Source organism: Asterias amurensis, chromosome 13 (genome assembly GCF_032118995.1).
Source record: "Asterias amurensis chromosome 13, ASM3211899v1".
NCBI lineage: Eukaryota > Metazoa > Echinodermata > Asteroidea > Forcipulatida > Asteriidae > Asterias > Asterias amurensis.
This window is the reverse complement of record NC_092660.1, coordinates 1,471,870-1,493,112: the sequence shown is the minus strand read 5'-3', so window position 1 is coordinate 1,493,112 and position 21,243 is coordinate 1,471,870. Positions and strand designations below refer to the sequence as shown.

At 38.9% G+C, this 21,243-nt stretch overlaps 2 protein-coding genes across 5 annotated transcripts in view; both read left to right on the top strand.

Annotated features, from left to right (window-relative positions):
* The first annotated feature begins 1,799 nt into the window (after positions 1 to 1,799).
* Positions 1,800 to 7,552, top strand: LOC139945800 (glycoprotein 3-alpha-L-fucosyltransferase A-like). 2 transcript variants are annotated; one of them, XM_071943234.1, is made up of 3 exons: positions 1,800 to 2,065; positions 3,802 to 3,859; positions 4,864 to 7,552. In XM_071943234.1, the coding sequence occupies exons 2-3, from the start codon at positions 3,857 to 3,859 to the stop codon at positions 6,289 to 6,291; spliced, it is 1,431 nt and encodes a 476-aa protein (XP_071799335.1). In that variant the 5' UTR covers positions 1,800 to 2,065; positions 3,802 to 3,856; the 3' UTR covers positions 6,292 to 7,552. The 2 variants fall into 2 exon arrangements, with proteins under 2 accessions (XP_071799335.1, XP_071799334.1); XM_071943233.1 differs by having other exon boundaries at positions 3,802 to 3,877.
* Positions 7,553 to 7,668: 116 nt separating this feature from the next.
* LOC139945799 (tyrosine-protein phosphatase Lar-like) overlaps positions 7,669 to 21,243 on the top strand; it is a 70,758-nt gene continuing 57,183 nt past the window's right edge. For 2 of the 3 annotated variants that reach the window (XM_071943229.1, XM_071943232.1), the window contains exons 1-4: positions 12,653 to 13,975; positions 18,133 to 18,354; positions 19,523 to 19,771; positions 20,460 to 20,597. In XM_071943229.1, the coding sequence (XP_071799330.1) occupies positions 13,900 to 13,975; positions 18,133 to 18,354; positions 19,523 to 19,771; positions 20,460 to 20,597 (685 nt within the window). In that variant the 5' untranslated portion in view covers positions 12,653 to 13,899. Of the gene's footprint in view, positions 7,827 to 12,652; positions 13,976 to 18,132; positions 18,355 to 19,522; positions 19,772 to 20,459; positions 20,598 to 21,243 lie in introns of those variants that run through there. The other variant, XM_071943231.1, reaches the window with a different exon arrangement.

Here is a 21,243-nt window from a genome sequence, read left to right as displayed (position 1 = left end):
TAATACATTCTTAGGAGACATACGCCTTTTGGGGTAGTTATTTTTTAACTTTTATGCTCTCCTGGGCACCCCACTGTTGTTGTCCTTTGTTTTCTTAAATATTTGTAATGTGTACATGTGCTTGTTGCCCAAATAAGTATTTAAACATATTATTATATCGAATTAATAACTAGGAGGCATTTTTCTGCACAATAGAATTGCCACGGTCGTAGTGCTTTTCATTTGAGAATCTTTGGGGATAACTTTCCGTATGGCGCCACCACTTTTTCACTCATTTTTACAAAAAGGGATATCTCATTGATGTAAATTAGATACTATATTATTTCATATCGAATGAAAAAGTGGTGGCGCCATACGGAAACTTTTCCATTTTTGCTTCTAAATCGATACAAAAAGGGAATCCCGGAACTGTTGAGGATGGCAATTTAGATGCACAGAAAACAAAAATGCACCGGTGTCATGACAAAAACTGCCCGCTGGCAATAAGAGTCCGCTCATTAGCTTATTGTGTTCTGATTGGTCAAGCGTCCACGACGTCACATTGCTTACGGAAGCTTGCTAAATAGTGTCCGCGGTTAGCGTGCATCATCATAGCGTGCCTTTTTAACCTTTTAGTTTTAGTTTTACATTTTATTTTTTTGTAACGCTTTCCTGCTTGTGTTTGAATATAATATTCATATTATTTATAATCATTTGGCACTTTCACAATTCGTACTTTTAACCTGCACTTTTTAATTACTTATTAAGTAAAATAGTAAATACTAACCATGACATATTTTTGACGGTCTTGTCTTTACTTGAACGCTTTCTTCGTTGTATTTTATTATACATGTCTTGTATTTACTTGAACGCTTTCTTCGTTGTATTTTATTGTAAATAATTCGTAAGAACATTTTTATTTTTAGCACTTTCACAATTCGTACTTTTTAAACCTGCACTGTTTTCATGATAAGATATCAGGTTTTAATCATGAATGTCTATTTCTGATTTTAATTATATCGTACTATTTTTATCTTTCGTATTTCGCCTGTATATTGTAATACTTTTCAGAGTTGTTTATATTATATTTCCATGTATTTTTGTAAATGGTTAATTTTACATAATATATTTAGACACGCAAAACCAAAACGAATTTCACTGTACTAATATTTGTTTTTTTAAAAGTGACAATATGACCAGTTTCACCCAGCACATTCCCTCTTTCAGCCCATGCGGCCTAAGATTCGTTTCTGTTCAATTAAATCTGGATCCAACCGTACTTTGCAGAGTTTTTATCCCACAGCTGTTCGTGTTCTAAATGGCAGGCTTTAATCATGAATGTCTATTTCTGATTTTAATTATATCGTACTATTAATTTTACATAATATTTTTAGACACGCAAAACCAAAACGAATTTCACTGTACTAATATTTGTTTTTTTTCAAAAGTGACAATAAAACATTATTCTGAGTCATTGTGACCATCTCATTATACCATAAATCTACCTGCCTCATACAAATCCTGGATCTATAGCCTTCACATTATTGTTTGTAATCAGGATGTATTTAAAGCAAGGTTGCGGTAATACCGTGTAATAATAATCTCTAAATGAGTTGGGGTGGTTCTGAAAAGAACAGCATGGTTTCAACTCGACATTTCGATCAGTATGCCCTGATCGCTTTTGCATGGTGCTTGCTTAATATGCAGATCAGCTTGGTGACGTTATTCCAAACGTTGGGCGCCAATGCGGTTCCGTAATTCCATACCAAATTCATCATTTTTCACCCGACCACTTTCAAACATGTCTATATATACTCCAGTGCAAGATGGGTGTGTTTTCTGAAGCAGTCAGAACACAATAGTGTAGAAGCCATGAAGCAACAGAAGCATTCTGCGCTTGGATGAACAGTTTTATTAAAGGTGTACTCGTGGCTGTACAGTGGATAAGGATACTTGACTCAACTCATAAGTGACAATAAAAATAGATGCACTGTTTTGCTGATGTTTACACCGTATATTCGATCATCTTTGCGCTGCCGTCATCTCTACACTTTATTTGATCTCCTCTGCGTCCCTTCTTCATCAGGTAGGTTTTTTGGTGAATTACATGTATCTAAGTTTTGATGTGTATGCTGATACTTAGCCCACCTTGTTGAGCTGTTAATGGCTCCGCTTTTAACATCGGTCTCATCACTGTCACCATTACGTAATGGTGACAGTGATGAGACCGATGTTAAAAGCGGAGCCATTAACAGCTCAACAAGGTGGGCTAGCTGATACTGGTGTGGTCTTTTCTTCATGATTGTAGCATCAGTTTGCTAGTACTGCACCATAAAGCATTATTTAGAACCAGACCCATGCATAAACATTAATTCATGACTTGTTTAAGATCAAACTAACGTGCTTAATAATACCATTAATTCATCCTACATCCTAGTAGATAATAAATGCCATTATTAGAACGTAACCGTATAGTTAGGCATTTTATAAATCATGTCATCATTTTCAATGTCAGGTATACATATTCATCTTGGGGTCATTATTGTTGTGGATAATTAGGCCTACATCATGCATTTCCTCTCCTTTTTACGACAGTGTGATTTTCTAGTGTTATAATAATAATTATGTGGTCCAATTTCAATGCCGTTCTTTGCCTGCCTAGTTTTTGTCTTGTTAGTCACAAGCTACATTTTTACGGGGCTTTTTGTGCAATCTTGTGTCTTGTATTTTTGTTTAAATCGCTCTAGTTTACTGTATGTAATTTTAACACTGTTAACACGTCACCGGCTCCTTTATGAGCCAACAGTCCATCGAAAGAGATGTTGTACATGGTTGTACGCAAGCTTACTATAATTTATAATAGTTACTTCTTACGTCAATTTTAAGTCTTTAACTTCAGTCGTGTAATTTATTTGAGATGTTTTTAATAAACCTATAATGTAACTGAATTTAATTCAATCATTAGAAGTAGACGGAATTAATGCAAATTTTCGTTTATGGGGTTAGGTATATTATTCATCCTCAGGCTGAAGCAGACTGGGATTGATTTGCATGCACAGGCTATAGGAGACTCAATTAGGGGCAGTTCCTCCCCGTCCCATCCATCACACCCCCTCCCCTCTCTCGGAACTGTTGCCCACAGTGTAATTGCAAGACACATTCTTCCTCCATGGTGTTATGCAGGACAAGTAAACAATAAAGTCAGGGCTGGTGATTGCAACAAAATATATACCAGTGTTTTATAATATGACATACTGGTAACATCTGCATCCAACCATATTTTATTCCTCCATGATGCTCCAACCTCCACTAAACAATGGTGCAGAGAATGAGTGGTGTGGGAATACGGCCTCACTCGGCAGGTGCGAAGCTTAGTGACATTTGAGCGAATCATGGACTCTATTAAATCACAAAGCACTAGTATTCATATTAAAGATGAGTTGTCAGTATCACCATAGTGATTTGTATCGTGACGTCACACCTTCCTTTTAGAAATTAGGATTGATAACTGTAAACAGCTGAACATATCAATGTCTGCTCTTCGTTGAATCTGAGCCGTTTTGTTAAATTACTACATCTCATTTTGATTAGCAATGAGATTGATACAAACAGCTAAAATCAATCTTGGCTCATCGCAAAAAAGACCCCGCATGGTAAGTCTTTAGGACATGACAAAATAATGACTTGTCTCGTTGCGCGATGTAGGCCTATTTCTGTGAAGCACTTTTCAGGCATACGATCTAGTATAGGCCTACTTAGAAATGATATTACCCGTTTAAAAAAGGAGTAAATATTAATATCGTCGTATTTCTTGTTTCTTAGGCAACATGACTATCTGATGACTAGATATTGACCTGTGGCAAAAAGGAACAACAAAATGGTGCGTCTTTGTAGGAAGGTAAGTGGTTCTACGGGAAAGAACCACTCAGGGGGGGGGGGGGGGGTATGAATGAGTCATTCATACACCCCCCCCCCCCCCCCCCCCCACCCCGGGTCCCGTCCATCCCACCTTAACCCTCATTCTGGTGTTTTTCGGAGCAGAAGAGCCACATTCATTTTCACTGGGCACTTAAGAGTATTTTAAATAACATGTTCACGTGGAATTTGCCTGTTTTCACTTTTTTGAGATAAGTTGTCTTTGAAAAAGGTTGGTTCGTTTTTGTCAATTGTTCGTTTGTCTGGACACGGAGGTCCTTCCACCATGGTCTAGATAACTACTTTCATTGTTAGCAGCTTGTGCACTGAGCCTTCTTGAATACACTTGTCCTTTCAGGGGCATTTTTTCCTACATGGAGTGGTATCTAGCCCACAATACATCAAAATAGTTATCGGCTCAATGCACATGCTTGCTCAAGGACCCATAACCGTGTACAAGCTTTGCTTCTTCATGGGATCCTTCCACATGAAATATTATCAGCAAAAATATTTATCTCTTAACTTCCATTTCACATTCCCTTTGATTTGGTTTCGATTGTGGTGTTGATACTGTGTAAATAAACTGATCGATTGATTGATTTGTAGAATGATCCTTTTGGTTAATATAGGAACATTCTCATTTTCCTCTCCGGTCAAACCTTCTCCATTTTACGTCTTACTGTTTCGTGTGTGTAATTTATTGTATTTGAGAAGAGCAATAAAATAACAATAAGAAAATAATGAGCATTCGTGGTTTCATTACCAGAAAAATATAAAAAAATATATAAGAGAAAACATTGACAGTGTAGGCCTACACAAGTTTTCCCTTTCCATTTCCCCCTTCTTGGTGTGTTTTTATGTAAGCAAAAAAAGGCCATAGGAATTACAATACAGGGACAATAAAGTGTTATTGTATTGTATTGTAATGTGGTATTGTGTTTGAAAGCTTGATTTTTTTTATGTTTTCAGTGCATCTCCGTCAGGAATCGCCGAAAAATCTTTGTGGGGTTACTGCTAGTGGCACCACTTCTTGTCTGCAGTTTTTGGTTACTCTACACAGCCCCAACATCAAATAAAGCCAAAGGCCCTCGCATTAGCCGTCAAGAATCTTTACCAAATGATGTTCTCAAGAATCCTGCCAGCTCATTAATGTATCAGACAAATGCATCGCAAAAAGCAGAGAAACCAAAAGAACTCACCGAAGAACCATCAGGGAAAACGGTCCCACAAAAAAGAACTGTTACAGTGAAAGAAACTCTTTCAACGAAAGAAACAGTTCCAGTGAAACCCACGCCCTGCGAGAAAAGAATCGCCATCTTTAAACCGAGCCCAGGGTTCAGACACTGGCGAGAGTTTGGCGATCTCGATGACCGATTCAACCGCGCTAAAAAACAAAACCCTTCCAAGACACCTATCACGTTTCGCCTACAGTGTCCGCAACAACAATGTGAGGTTGAAGTTATCGCAACACTCAGACATGACTTACTGGAGGAATGCGATGGTATTCTTGTTAATCTAGATAAGTTGCCAAATGCACCCAGACTCCAGAAAGGTGCTTTGACGGCATTGACGGACAAAACCAAGTGGTTCCTCTTCGCAGTCGAGTCTGCCGATCGTTACCACCATTGGCTGAACAAGGACTTTACAGAAATCATGTTTCAGTATTCAATGACGTACCACTCGGAATCCGAAGTGCCGCATCCGTACAGCCGATACGTCCCGAATAAGCCGATGAATACCGAGCCGCGTAATTGGTCAGAGGGTAAATCGGGACTGGTAGCGTGGATGTCTAGCAGCTGCGGTGACGCACCATGGCCTCGTTTTGCGTACGCTAAAAAACTGCAAACGCTTTTACCGATTGATATGTATGGTAAATGCGGAACTCTGCACTGTGACGAGTTTCTGAGTGGAAAGCCTTCGTACATGAACGCTCCATGCATGAAAACCTTAGGAAAGTATAAGTTTTATCTCGCACTTGAAAACACCGAGTGCGACGAGTACATTACGGAAAAGTTCTGGGACAACTCACTCCGTGCGGGCACCGTACCGATCGTCTATGGTGGAAGCAGGGAGGCGTACAAACGCGTGGCACCACCCAACTCGTTCATCCACATCTCGGACTTTGCATCGATGGAGAAACTCGCTGAATACATCCGATACCTTGACAAAAACGATGACAAATACAACGAATATTTTGCTTGGAGGAACAAGGGTCATATCGAACTTGTCTACCCCCCACTGAACGTTAGCGATTTCATGTGTAGAATGGTTCCGCTGATGAACGACGATCCGGTACCGTTCCGGAAGGTTAAGGACACAGAAATGTTTCACAGCTGTATTCATAAACAAATGGTTGGAAAAGGTGTGCCCCTAGACAACTGGGAGCCTAGGAAATAGTAGTGAAACGCAGAATCATTTAGATGCATTCTATTAAAGACAGTGGACACTATTGGTAATTGTCAGAGACCAGTCTTCTCACTTGCTGTATCTCAACATGTATGCATAAAAATAACAAACCTGTGAAAATTTTAGCTCAATCGGTAATTTAAGTTGCGAGATAATAATGAAAGAAAAAACACTCTTGTCACACGAAGTTGTGTTCACTCAAGTGATTGATTTCGAGACTTCCAAGTTCTAAATCTGAGGTCTCGAAATCAAATTCGTGGAAAAATACTTCTTTCTAGAAAACTACGTCACTTCAGAGGGAGCCGTTTCTCACAATGTTTTTTACTATCAACAGCTCCCCATTTCTCGTTGACAAGTAAGGTTTCATGCTAATAATTGTTCTGAGTAATTACCAATAGTGTCCACTGCCTTTAAACAATCAGTCTATGAATTGCAAACAAACTAAATTCGTTGTAGCAGGCTTGGGTTGTAGAGCATTGTACAGACTTTAAATAGAAGCAAATAGATGCTATCCTTAGTTGTTATTCCATGTAAACCGAATGCAACCATAAACAAGGTCAATACTTCATAAAATCTTCCATCGTTCATGAAACGATTCAAAACATTTTTCTTACCTTCCTTTTTAAGATATAATAAAATGTAATATAATACTACCTAATATAAGTATACTTTTCTCCCTCTCGTCCCACCTTTGATCCTGCCCTCTGTACTCCCATCTGCCGCCTGCCTGTGGTCAAACTAATCCCTCCCCGCCACCCCGTCCCTCTGCCTCCTTATTCATTTTGACATGTTGCTTTTTCTGTGAGATTTCTGATTCACTCGTCTCTCTCCCCCTCTCTCTATTTATTTATTTCCACTTGACTGCTTGTTGGATTTGAAACTTTGCACGGTGGAAATACTCTCTTAAAACGTAAAAGAGTGAGAAAAAAACTATCGTTTTGTCCGCCATACCTTATACAATTTATATAAAATAACAAACCTGTAAAAATTTAGGCTCAATCGGTCATCGGAGTCGGGAGAAAATAACGGGAAAAACCCACCCTTGTTTCCGCGCACTCTCGCCGTGTCATGTCATGTGCTTAAAAGAAATCCGTTATTCTAGATATCGAGAATTGATAATTGTTTTAATGTTTTCTCAAAAAGTAAAGCATTTCATGGAATAATATTTCAAGGGAAGTCTTTAAACTTAATTTTTGTTCTGGTCAGAAAGTGCCCAATGACTTTAAGAAAGAGTGCGCAACTCTAAATTTGTAGGGGGGGGGGGGGCAGAATTCCCTTCGACACCCCCCCCCCCCCGAAATCCCGTGGTTGAAGAAGCCCCCCCCCCCCCCTGCCTCCACTATTTTGTTGTAGCGCCCTCAACTGAATTAATTTAACGATTGCAGCAGCAGCATGCACCACGCGTAAACACAACGCTTGATTGAGAGGATACGTGACAGCGAGGGGTGCTAGAGCGCGGCGAGTTTGATTTATCCATGATTTATCTTCCACTATTCTTCAAAGGCGGCCGAAAGAGTGGAACCTTTGTAAGTAATTGTCAGTTATTCTTACCTTTTCCAAATTGAGTCTTTGTTGTTGTCATTGTCATGTAATATTTCAAGAATTGTCATTTCGCACTTATTAATTACACGCCGTTTTGGGGTTGGCGACCATCATGATCATATTTTTTCCGATCGTCATATATTTTCAAACCCAACTTTGCTCCCGCTACACTTGGCACTTATCCTCGCGAAACTTCCGCTGGGGAACTTGACAAGGAGGTCGGGAGAGGTTCATCATGCTGGAAATAAAAAATAGATACTCAAACAAATGCCCTGTGATATCTCGGGGTTTTAACAAAGTATCGTAGGGTCATATGTTATCGACCCTCATATATGTTTTCGACCGTCAACTTTGATTCCCGTTTATCGCGAGACTGCAAGCTTCTCCGGTGACAGATTCTCATGAATAGAATGCTGTTTACTCACTGTCTGTATTTTCGTCAGGGTTAATCATGAATAAAGTTTCCTGTCGTAGGTTATGCTCAAACTTAATAAAATGATGAAATTTTGGTAGATAAATCACTATAGTGCATTATTATACCAACAATCAAAATTTGATCAAATGAGTCAAAGAAATAACATCCAACCTCGAAAGTTCAAAATGAAATTATCATCTGCCAGATTAAGTTTCGTTCTCCTTCAGTCACTAGATAGATCACGTGATGTGGTTGCTATAGTTGCAATTCTATGGGGTGCCAATATGGGGAAAAAAATAAAATATTTTAAGTGAGAATGAGAGAAAAAACATTATTTGATTAACTGCAGATTGTAATAAATTCTGATTAACGTAATAAATAAAATGTCTACATTAAAGAGAAAATATAACAGCTTGGTTTCATATCTCCTAAACACAAACATTGCTGGTCTGAAATGGTGAAGTGTTTGTGCTTTCAAGGGGGGTGGGGTGTTGTACTGTCAAGCCTTAAGTGATATATCCCAGGAAACCATGAATTGTCGTACATGTAGTTGTTTTGGGCGCAGGTCCCACAAGTTGCGTGATCGGTTCAACCAGTGTTGTAGCCATGTAGGCGGTGGTAGGCAGGCCTGCCCAGAACTGATAAATTTTGCCCAGCACTCTGAGCAGTTACACTGTGCTGCCCAGCATAGATTTTTCCTACATAGCACTTTAGTAACGATGGCCTCTATCTAAACATAAATAATTTTTTACTGGATTGGATTGAGAGTCCACCACTAAGGCATAAAATTAAAAAAGTGTTATGATGGCATAACCCGACCTACCCTAAAACTACGGCCGACCCTGGATATTTTTATTTTTTCAAGGCAAGAAATTTAATGATTAAAATCTATTAAAGACATAAAAATAAAATAAATGTAATCAAGAGTTTAAAATTTACTACTTGTTGTGTGTAGCCTTGTTTTCTTTTGTTATCGTGTATACTTTCGGCTTAAACATCTAGATAACATGTCATTTTCATTGCTGGTAGAGGGAAATAAAAAAATCCCTACCTACCTACCGTATTTTTGGGGGCCCATTACGCCAACATAACATTTTGATTTTTATGCCTTTAATACTAGTCCAGCTACAACACTGGTTGCAACTGTGGTTATTATAACCAACACAACGGAAACCTAAAACGTCACATAGGGATAACTCATGGCCAGTCTGTTCAAAGAGGAAGTTATGTGAAACAGGAACCATGGTTGAACCAAGTGACTTGTGAATCCATTACAGCTACAAAGCCAAATTATTTAAAACAAGGGACTGCTCCAAGGACCATGGCACACACGTTTGTAAGGCAGTTTACTGGCAGCTATTTCCAGGCTATCTTCAAGAAGAAATCACATATATAAATATTTGCATATTTTTCTTGGGGACTATAAGACATTGTTAGACAAAAATTACTTGAATGCGCTACCAAAGTGGTCCTGTAGCATGCACTGCCTCCAAGTTGCACGAAGGTTTTTCATTTATAACCCATTTATCCAAGTATCTGTGTATCTTAAAGGCAGTGGACACTATTGGTAATTGTCAAAGACTAGCCTTTACAGTTGGTGTATCTCAACCTATGCATAACATAACAAACCTGTGAAAATTTGAGCTCAATCTGTCATCGAACCTGCGAGATATTAATGAAAGAAAAAAACACCCTTGTCACATGAAGTTGTGTGTGCACAGATGGTTGATTTCGAGACCTCAAGTTCTAAATCTGAAGTCTCAAAATCAAATTCCTGGAAAATTACTTCTTTCTCGAAAACTATGGCACTTAAGAAAAGCCGTTTCTCACAATGAGTTTTACCATCAACCTCTCCCCATTTCTCATCACCAAGAAAGGTTTTATGCTAATACTTATTTTGAGTAATTACCATTAGTGTCCACTGCCTTTAAACACTCTCTGTGTGAATCATGTTTGAGTAAGGAAGTTGTAAAAAAAACAAAAAAAAAAACCTTTAGGGCCTAAATCATTTAAAGGCACTGGACACTTTTGGTAATTGCCAAAGACCAGTATTCTCACTTGGTGTATCTCAACATATGCATAAAATAACAAACCTGTGAAAACTTGAACTCAATTAGTCGTCAAAGATAATAATGGAAAAAAAAACACACAAGCTGTGTGCTTTCAGATGTGTGAATTTGAGACCTTACCTGAGGTTTCAAATTTGATTCAAATACTTAATAACGAGAAACTACTTCTGTCTCAAAAATTACGTTACTTCAGAGGGAGCCATTTCTCACAATCTTTGATACTATCAACAGCTCTCCATTGCTTGTTACCAAGTAAGTTTTTATGCTCACAATTGTTTTGAGTTTAACTACCAAAAGACTCGACTCTGCCTTTAAGTGCAGATGCAGTGGTAATGATGAACAAAGCTTTTTCCTTTCTATGGAACAGGATCTGTTATGACAAAGGATAGATTAGACTGATTAGTGTAATAGCTTCCCTGTTTATACAGATCCTGGTTAGATCAACTGCTTCTTCCTGAAGTGGATTATTTTGTATGACGAACCATGTCTTCTTTCTCTGAATTCATAAGTGTTGTCAATCAAGAACACCTGTGCGATTGTAAACATGAGTAAATGTGACTGACAGTGACTACATGGAGCAAGTTCAAGTGCACAATGATTTAACTAAAGGTTGACCATTTGCACTCGAACCCAGACTGGTCAACCATTGGTTGACTACTGTGGTCGACCATTTGGAACCAGCCTCGAGCCCATGGTTTCTTCACTGGTCCCAATAGCATGTTTCATTCTAACATGTGTAGGGTGCAGAGGGGAAGTTGGCGTACTGTGGCGATGACAACAGAACATTGTTCTCAATTAGTGCTACCAAACTGAGGCTGGAAGTGCAAAGTTGTCTGTTGCCCTAGCCTTTTGGGTACAATGAGAATTAGGTATGTTGATGAAGACGGGGAACCTAACAAAGATGGTGGCAGAATGATAACAGTCTTTGGGTGTCATGGCCGAGTGGTTAAGAGCACCATCGAATTCAAGTACTGGTGCTAAGTCACCGGAGTGTGGGTTCGAATCCCGGTAGGGACACTTGTGTCCTTGAGCAAGATACTTTACTATAATTGCTTCTCTTCACCAAGGGGTATAAATGGGTATCTGCGAGGGTAGAGGTTAATGTTGTGAATGACAAAGACTTTGGAGCGATATAAACTGTTGCCCAGGTTGTATACTCCCAAGGGATGAGAAACATTAAAAAAAGGGATGTTATTGGCCCTATGACCAGGGCACTAATGATACGGTCATTGTGAAATGCGCTATATAATAAGAATTGTTATTATTATTAGTAGCACTGAATTAATTCTTCCATATAGGACTAAATAATGTACAATACACCTTAAAATGTGATATCGCACACATTTTGTGTTTTCAAGCAAATGGCTGTCACTTCCAATAAGGCACTTGATTCTTGTCCAATAAGGAGTTGTGCGTTTACTTTATTAGCTTGTTCCACTCTGAACCCTGAGCTGGAAATCTCCTATTTATTATGTTCCGCTGTCAAGTGCTTTTAGCACAGGGAGAGCCATTGTATACCTCAGAGTTCAATCAGCACTTACTTAAAGTGAGCTTAAATTTACACTCACAAACTGAATTAGCTGTAGCTGGATCCATGGTATTATTAGTATTATCAGAGCAAAGTTGACAAAATGTTGGACTGTGAGGGCACTTTCCAAACTGGCCTATCGGTAAAATTAATGAAACTCTGGAGAGTGGTCTACTTGTACAATGTCCATTCACCCATTGAAATATAAACTGATAATAAACACAAATGTAGTCTACTTCTATACAAATGTATTCTACTTCTGTAGCCAATGTAGTCTACTTCTATAGCCGTAGCACCTTGTAAACCCTTAAAATTCATCACTGCAATTACCTACGATGTACATGTATCTTTCTGAAAGTTTGTATATCTCAGCGCCTTGAGTACCTTGTTTGGTAGGATACGAGCGCTATAAGACTTTGACATTATTATTATTATAGTGTTTTTGAAAGCCAAAACACAGGCCTGATACTTCACGGAGGCAACAGAGGCGATTGCCTCCGTTGCCCCTTGCCATTGCCTTGGTGCCCTTGAAATGCTACAGTAGAAATTTACAATTTTCTCATAGGGTGTCCTTTGCCAAAGAGAAAATGCCTTGGTGCCCTTGCCCTTTCAAAAACGAAGCATACAGCCCTGAAAACACTTTACCATGTCTCATTCGGTCACAATACTGGAACCAAGTCTAAAACCTCTCAGGGGCTCAGACCATAGACAAAGACCAATTCATTGACCCTTTCATCAATCAGAATAAAACCAGAACATATGTCTATGTTCTTAATATGGTGTTATCTTTCTCCTGGATCTAGCATTATCCAATCTTCCATGACTGTAAGCACAGTATGCCAGAGCCATCCCTGTATCTAATTGAAACGCCATACTGTTCTCCCATCAAGTTAGCCCCAAGGCCCGACTATCTGAATTTCCTGTCATTGCTCATTGAGTCCAGAATGAGGAAGTTCCTTCATGTACATGGATTGAGTGTACACTGGACGTAGTTTAATTCTCGTTACACACTCAGACCTGTCTTTGTTCGAACAGGAATCCATTTATATCCACACCGAATATCGAAACAGAAACAACATAGAAGCTTTAGTTGGAGTGTAAGTTACTGAATCGGCAGGCTGAGTGTTTAGATCTGACTCAAGGATCTATTTTTCGGAGAGCTTTCTTTTTTAACTATCGGCTTAGGGAGTTCACTGATGTGTTGCGGACTGCTGGGGATGTCACAAAGTGCCCTTCAGTTCGTAGTAATCTGTGTAATCAAGGTGTTTGGACAGCATGACCAATTGGAAGGAAAGGATAAATCTCAAGTCCACGTTCTGTCAAAGTCATCTTAAATGAAGTTGACCAGCTGTTGATCTGATTCTACCCGCAGTCTGGAAGTGATTTGAATAGCCTACACATGAAGCTACTTTTATATCTAGTGCAATTAATGAATGTGGATCACTTCATTGTCAGCACGACCAATGAGCATTAATTGATTTCAATGGAGAGAATTACAGAGTGTTTAAACTGCAGTGTACTCGCAAAAGTTGGTCAAATCTAAAAAGGGGACATCGCAAATCAGGTGATGTGCAACATTAATTGAAAACATCCCGGTCTTTACTAAATACAACAAACCTTTACCAGAGAGAAGGAAAGATCAGTCAATTAAACTTGATTTTGTATGCAACGATGCAACTCAGCAGTTTGATGGAGCACTAGAAAAACCAAACGAGGAAAGAGTAACTTCAGACCAAGAGCAAGGAGACTAATCGTTTTCAAGTAAAGTACACGTAATCCGACTCGTTGAGCTGATCTAAACCTCCCTGTTCTTTAGTGTACACAGACAGACAGCAGCTCATGATTTATGTAATTGATGATTCATTGATGATGTACCGGCAAAGTTTTGTAGCGTGTCACCGTTACTACCTGACGTGATTCAGAGAGAGCCACCGATTACACCAGCTATAGGGGTGATCGAGACTCTCGTGTCTGCCTGTTGACGCGGACTGTCTCTCGATTTGAAACAGTTGTTACCGATAGTGTTAATTACCACCTGTATATGAATGGATCCTGTTCATGGATTGAAAGCACTTGGTGCTCTGGTCTTCTGGGGGTTGCTATCAGTGGTGGTGGGGAAAGGTAAGACACTAAAAAAGAGCTTTTAAAACCATGTTGGTTTTTGCTCCTTTACTCAAATCTGTCACTCAGAGGCACTCATGGTATTCCATAGTTGTGATAACATAACCCTCTTCCCGTCGGAAGGAGTGTTATGTATCGCAATTAGGTATTCCAACATTCAATTACAATTGTACACATTTTTTACACATAATTTAACGGTCCCAAAAACCAACGGTATACCTTTAAGGAAGACTTCTGGGCTAAGTTTAAAAACAGCTGTTTGGCAGGAAACTATTTTATTTTGATTAGTCTACAAATTTTATTTAACATTTTCTTATCTTAATGCCTGATTTTTACAGCTTAGACGTCGAGTTCACCAAACTCTTCCTAACTTAGTATTATTCTTAGGATTTAGGACGAGTTAAGTTCCTTAATCGTAGCAGTGAGGATGCATTGAACCCTTCCTAAGTTAGGACAATTTACTTGCCCTAACTCAAGATTAGATCTATGATCGGATTAATCCTAGCGTTTTGTGAAATCGGCAGCAGATAACTTTGTGTCTTCTCACCACGTACGTGTTTAAAAACTTGAATTAAATTAAAAAGCAAATTATGAAACATCCTTCGATACTTTATGAAACATCCTTTGATACGATGCCTGTTTTTCTTTTTAATATTTTGACTTTGAAATCAAAGGAGAGAGCAGGAAGTGTTTACTGGTTCAACCCAGCGTCCCTTTTAAAAGGAATCGTGCTTGAAAAACTTGAAAGGGGAAAGTCGAGGAAATGAAGGCTTCAAGAGGTCTATTTGTGGTTAAAAGTGCACACAGATCCTCTCTGAAGGGCGAATCATATTTCCTTGACTTAATACCTCTGGCCAAAAGACATTACCAACAATTACTTTACCAGTGACTTGACCTTTGTGTTTTTTAGGAGGTGGGGGGGGCTCTAGACAGCAGGACAGTGTTTGTACTTCATGTCAGTTTTCAAGAATATTGCCGCAAGCTACTGTGTAAATTAAGCCTGGTCAGAGTGCACGACAAAAAAATCTTAAAGAAACATACTATTTTTTACTGAAAAATTACCACTTTAAATTTGTTTACACACCGGTACATGTTAGTTTGTGTGACTTTGGGGTTAAAATTTCATATTTGATGAGATATAAATAATCTAATATTGCATTAGGAGTTTACCACTCAAGTGAGCGTTTTACTAAAAAAAATAATTTTTTATTTATTATTTATTTTTATTTTTTAAATTTTTTTTTGGGGGGGCCTTGTCGTCGATCCACAGGTTCATCAGTTTGTGTACAATGGTGGATTATTTGCAGTGCTCACACTGCCGGCAACTATTTTTTTATAAGCAAAACCAATTCTGTAGTTCCTTTAAAGTACACAAATTTGTTATTTTTGTGTAAATTAATTGTCCATCAACTGCTGTTTCGTAGCCTCTCTCGATAAAAGGGGGAGGGGGTGTTTGACCTTTGGTTCCAGCAACAGAAGTGGTTTCTATGGAAATGACTTTACGTGTGATTCACTTTAAGTTTGGGGGAAAGGGGCCAAGGTCAAGTTGTGGATACCCTTAAAGGGGATTTCCGCATTGATCTGAGTTAGTAAGCAGCATTCTTGAGAAATATTGTAAAATGGCTGAGGTACATCTGTACAGATACAAAGCAGTACACAATAACCAGCATTTGCCTTTAAAGGCACTGGACACTATTGGTAATTACTCAAAATAATTGTTAGCATAAAAACTTACTTGGTAACTAGCATTATGGAGAGCTGTTGATAGTATAGAAACATTGTAAGAAATTGAATTTCTCACTTAAATATTTGAGTTGAATATGATACCGCAGCTGAGGTCTCGAATGTAAGGCATCTGAAAGCACACAACTTTTGCGACAAGGGTGTTTTTTATTCCATTACTCTCTCACAAATTCGATGACCAATTGAAGGATAGGATTTGAAACTTTCTACAGTGAATTTGAAATAGCCACATTCATATAAACAGAGCAAACAAAGACGTCAAATTATGGTATTGTGACAATTTATTGTGTTTGAAAATGAAAAACTTCCAGTATGACTAAGAGTAAACCTTGACAGGGTCGGCTGAATTATGTTAATCTACAAAATGTATTCCCATATGATTTCCCCACACTCCCCCTTAGAGAGATTGATCAAGTATGACTACAAGTCATGCCAGGGCGGCTGTCACTCTCTACAAACAATAAAAAAACCATCTGGGTTTGACTCGGGCACGCTGTAATAAATGTCTGCTGATAAATGGTTACAACACCAGTCCTGATGCTTCACAGAGGCAACGAAGGCGATTGCCTCCGTTGTCCCTGGTAATTGCCTTGGTGCCCTTGAAATGCTCCAGTAGAATTAATTTCAAAGGTGCTGTGGTCTACTCTAAAAATAATTGCGACAACACTCTCAACATTAACATTGATGTAGATGTACGTACATACTGTACTTAGTTTTATCAGTTTTGCGATTATCTTTTTCATACATCAAAATCAGATTATTTAGTTGCCCCCCCCCCCAACAAAAAACACACTTTCTTTGCCCCTCACCACTAACTTGTACCTGCTACTCACCCTTACATGTGCAGGCCTGTATACTTCGTTTTTGAAAGGGCAAGGGCACCAAGGCTGTTCTCCTTGGTAAAGGGCACCCTATGAGGAAATTGTAAATTTCTACTGAAGTATTTCAAGGACACGAAGGCAATGATTAAGGGGCATGGAGGCAATCGCCTTTGTTGCCTCCGTGAAGGATCAGCCCTGTGTAATTGTCAAGTACAATGTATGTCAGTGCCACTAAAACCCATTAGGTTTTCAGGCCCAAATCTCTCTACATGTTTTGTTTTGTAATACGCACGTTTATTTTACTTTCACAGTGTTTTGTTGTACTTTCTCTATCAAGGTATTTTCGTGTTGAATTCAGTATTCTACGCTTCTGTTTTATAAGAAAAACCAACAATGCTTTTTGTTTCAATAATGTACTTTCTCTATTGTGTTTGTTTGACGTCTAGCATTACATGGTACTGTTTTGCTACAAAATAAATGACCATGCTTTTGTTTCAGAAATTTAAACTCGCTTGATAAACTTTGTCATATAATCACAGTTTTCTGCATGCATGTTTATTGCAGCAAGCCATACCTCAACCAGGTTGTATCATGTTGCTGTAGGTTTTAAATGCATCCTGTTTCCTTTTGAAAAGTCACCACATCCTTCAGTGTGCTGCTATGGCTAGTGCAACCATGGAGTCTAATCCTACCACCATCAACACAGAATTTCCTATCTATTTCAAACAGGCTGAGACATCAGAAACAATTCAAAACCCGGTTAAAAACATACCTGTTTACTTTGTACAATAATTGATGATTTCCTTTTACAGCGCATAGGGATCTCACGATGATATGTGCTATATAAGAATGGTTTTATTATTATTATTATTTTTATTATTATTATTACTACTTATACACAAAAATGGGGAACAAATCTTCATTTCAAAGGATGGAAATTGCAATATTCTAATTCGCAACAAAAATAAACAAGTACATGAAGGTTTTTAAAAAGGTATCTCCATATATGACGGAACATTTCTTCTTGTTTCCTATTCATCGTGTTATGAGCGCTAATTGTGATGTTGGATGTGTTATCATTTTATTTTATTTTGAAACAACAACAATGTATCAGCCAACAATAGGTCTTCCTTTGACCTCAGTGAGGGTGCAGTTGAGTTTTCAATACAATGCATTCAATCCTGGTCAAGCACCAAACTACCTCGCAGAAAACTTAATCCTCTACAATACTGGTCATTCTGAAGACCGTAGAAGGCTCCACTCTGCTTCTGACGTCACACTCTTGGTTGTTCCTTGCTCCTACAAAAAGGCTGGAGACAATTTATTCTTCAATGCAGCTCATAATCTTTGGAACCAACTGCGCTGTAACGTCAGAGAAGCAATGTCTACTTTGGTTTTCAATCGGTCTCTCATAGCGTTTTTGTTTCCCACTGAGTGCAACGTGTAGTTTTCTTTTGCTATGTTTTCTACTTACATTGGTTTGTTTTCCTTGTGAGGCGCTGTGTTCATTGTAGAGCGCCATAGACTTGTTTACTATTATTATTATTATTATTATTATTATTAAATCAGGACACCTCATTTTGTTTTTTACAGACCCATATTTAGACTTCACGTGTGTAGCCAGTCAGGCCCTCATGTCTACAAGCACCAGTCAGACCCTAATTGAAGTCTACACACCTTTGAGAAATGCTACAATTGAGATCGATGGACAACAGGGCGACAGTACACAAACTAACAAAGTTTTCCCTGTTGTGTGTAGGTTGGAGACGGACGACCTGGAGGCAACCACTACGGTTATTATCTCCTCTGAAGATGGTAGGAATATAAACCGATTATTAATATGGGTTTAACCCATACAATAATATGTACACCAATGTCTGTTAGCACTGTACTTACCCGAGTTCTGTGAAAAAAAAAATATCACAGGCATATTACGCGGGTGGGATTGGATCCCACAACCCTACAATTCTAGAGCAGTGTCTTACAAACTGTAGTGTAGCGAGAGATTCCCCGGTAGCCAGTAGCTAGAGGATGTTTGGATCCTATCTTTTAGCAGCGGGGAATGCAAACCATTTAATAAATGGGTAATTTGCATCGGGAATAAAGAATATTCTTTTTTGGTTCTTACCCATATACACCGATGTCTATGAGCAATGTATTCTCAGTACTTACCCGAGTTCTGTAAAAAAAAATCACAGGCATATTACTCGTGTGGGATTCGAACCCAAGACCTTTGCAATTCTAGAGATTGTTATTATTATTTATATTTCTGGTAATGAAACCAAGGAATGTGGGGGCATGGGTGGCTTGTGCATAAAGAGCTCACCTCTTACCAAGATGACCTTGGTTCGATAACCGGCCAGGGGTGGATTTCACAAAGGTAGTCCTAACTTAGGACTAGTCCTAGGCAATGCTAAGAGATAGGACCAGTCCTAAGTTAGGATGAGTTACTGTGGGGTGGATTTCACAAAGGTAGTCCTAACTTAGGACTAGTCCTAGGCAATGCTAAGAGATAGGACCAGTCCTAAGTTAGGATGAGTTACTGGTCCTAACTTAGGACCAGTCCTATCTCTTAGCATTGCTTAGGACTAGTCCTAAGTTAGGACTAACTTTGTGAAATCCACCCCAGGGCCCTTTATGTGAGTTGAGTGTGCTAATAATGACCCACAACTAGGTAATATTGTCCAGGCCTTTTATGGTCAAAATAAATCTAGCAATTGACCAGGCTTTAAAATTTTCTACCAATAATGACCTCAGCAATAGATAATAATGAGAGGCTTTTATTGTCCAACAATGACCCTCATGAACAGACAATATTGACCTGTCTTTGGTGGTCTATTTAAACCCAGCAGAAGGAAACAATGACTGGGTCTCTATTGGCCAATAATGACCCAATGATGAGACAGTATAATGACCCGATTTTGTTGACAATAATTTTCCTATTAAGTTTTACATTACTAATAGAACTATTTCTCCTCACCAGCGAGCCTGTATCCGCAACGTCTCACCGTGACCTTAGACCCAGATGAAGAGATAACACTTGAGATGATCTTAAGAGATGACTGCGGTGAATCATGTAAATACAGATGGCGTAAATTAGGTGCCACTAGCGCCATACCATCCAATGATAAGAAACTTCATATCATTGGTTTGAATGAAACAAGTTCTGTATTCCGCCATTTCTTTGTTGGGCATAGAGAGAGGAAAGGACTTGTTCAAGTCTTAGTACGAGGTAAGAATAAGGTGTTTTTCACCATCTTTTTTGCTTTCTTACGTCTAAAAAAAAGATAAGGGAGCATACTTTTGTGCTTTGCACTTCAATTTTAATCTATTGGATTTTATAGCTTTGTATATCCATCTGTTCTTAAAGGGACACTTTGCCTTGGTCCACGAAAAGTGTTTGAAACCATTTGTTATGAAATGCATATATCGTTAGATGTTTTTAAAGTAGAGTACAACGATCCACACAAAATTGCATGCTTTTCCTTTTATTTTGTGGACTACATATAACACGGTCAGCCATTTGGTGGAGTCAAACACAAGATGGGGTGCCAGGTTACGAAAAAACGTGCAATTCGAGGCATTTTTGTATTTTCCTTTTATTTTGCGAACTACACATGTAACAAGGTCAGCCATTTTGTGGAGTCAAACATTTGACACCACAAGATGGGGTGCCAGGTTAGTTCACGACTTATACGAAAAACCTTGCAATCCGAGGCATTTTTGTATGGATCATTATACTCTATTAAAACGTCTATATTTTGCAAGGTTTATGCAGTTTTTTGTTAAGATTATTTCATAAATTACTCCAAATTAATCAATGATATTTCATCATTTTTCTCGTAGTTAAATAAGTTTAGTTTTAAGTTCAGAAAAACAACCCAACTGTTTTTTTCTTACTTTGCAACTACTAAATACAGAGTGTCCATCTGGTTATTGGAACCCAGACGAAAATTGTTTGTTGGAATGCTCCATTTGTCTGAACGGGGGGATGTGCCATCCACGTTCTGGCCAGTGTATCTGCCCACCAGGATTCAGCGGAGTAGAATGCGAGAATGGTAAGTACCCCTCTCTCTCCAGTCCCCGCCTTCTTGGCATCCTCTCATCCCACCCAAGTGTGTATGCCTGCAACCGTGGACCTCCTATTGACCCATTTCACCTGACGTCATCCGAAAAATCTTGAATGCGCCATACTGGTGGGCATTTTCACTGTGCGTTTTCATATATAACTCTATGCTGTGCGTTATGCAGTGAAGTCCGCATTTTAGGCGACGCAGCATTTATACACGTAAACCTAACTGCCAACCAACATGGTGAGCGTGGCATCAGTCGCCGCGTGTGACGCTCGTGCAAGGGGTTCAATTTGTCCCTCTTCAACAGTTCTCGTTGGTTTTGTACACGTTTTCCAACCGTGGACCTTTCCCGAACCATGGACCCTATTCCTCTTTTGTTATAAGTTCCTGCTTTGAAAGTGTATACCTACTCACACACACCCAAGCTTGTATATGCCTGAACCGTGGACCTCCTATTGTCTCTCTTTTGTTACAGCTCCCACTGTTTTTTTATACTTGTTTTCCAACCGTGGACCTTTCCCGAACCGTGGACCCTATTGTCCACTTTTGTTATAGGTTCCTGGTTTGAATGTGTATACCTACTCACCCCTCTCTAGTCCAACCATAAAGCTTAGACAACCCAACCATTTAC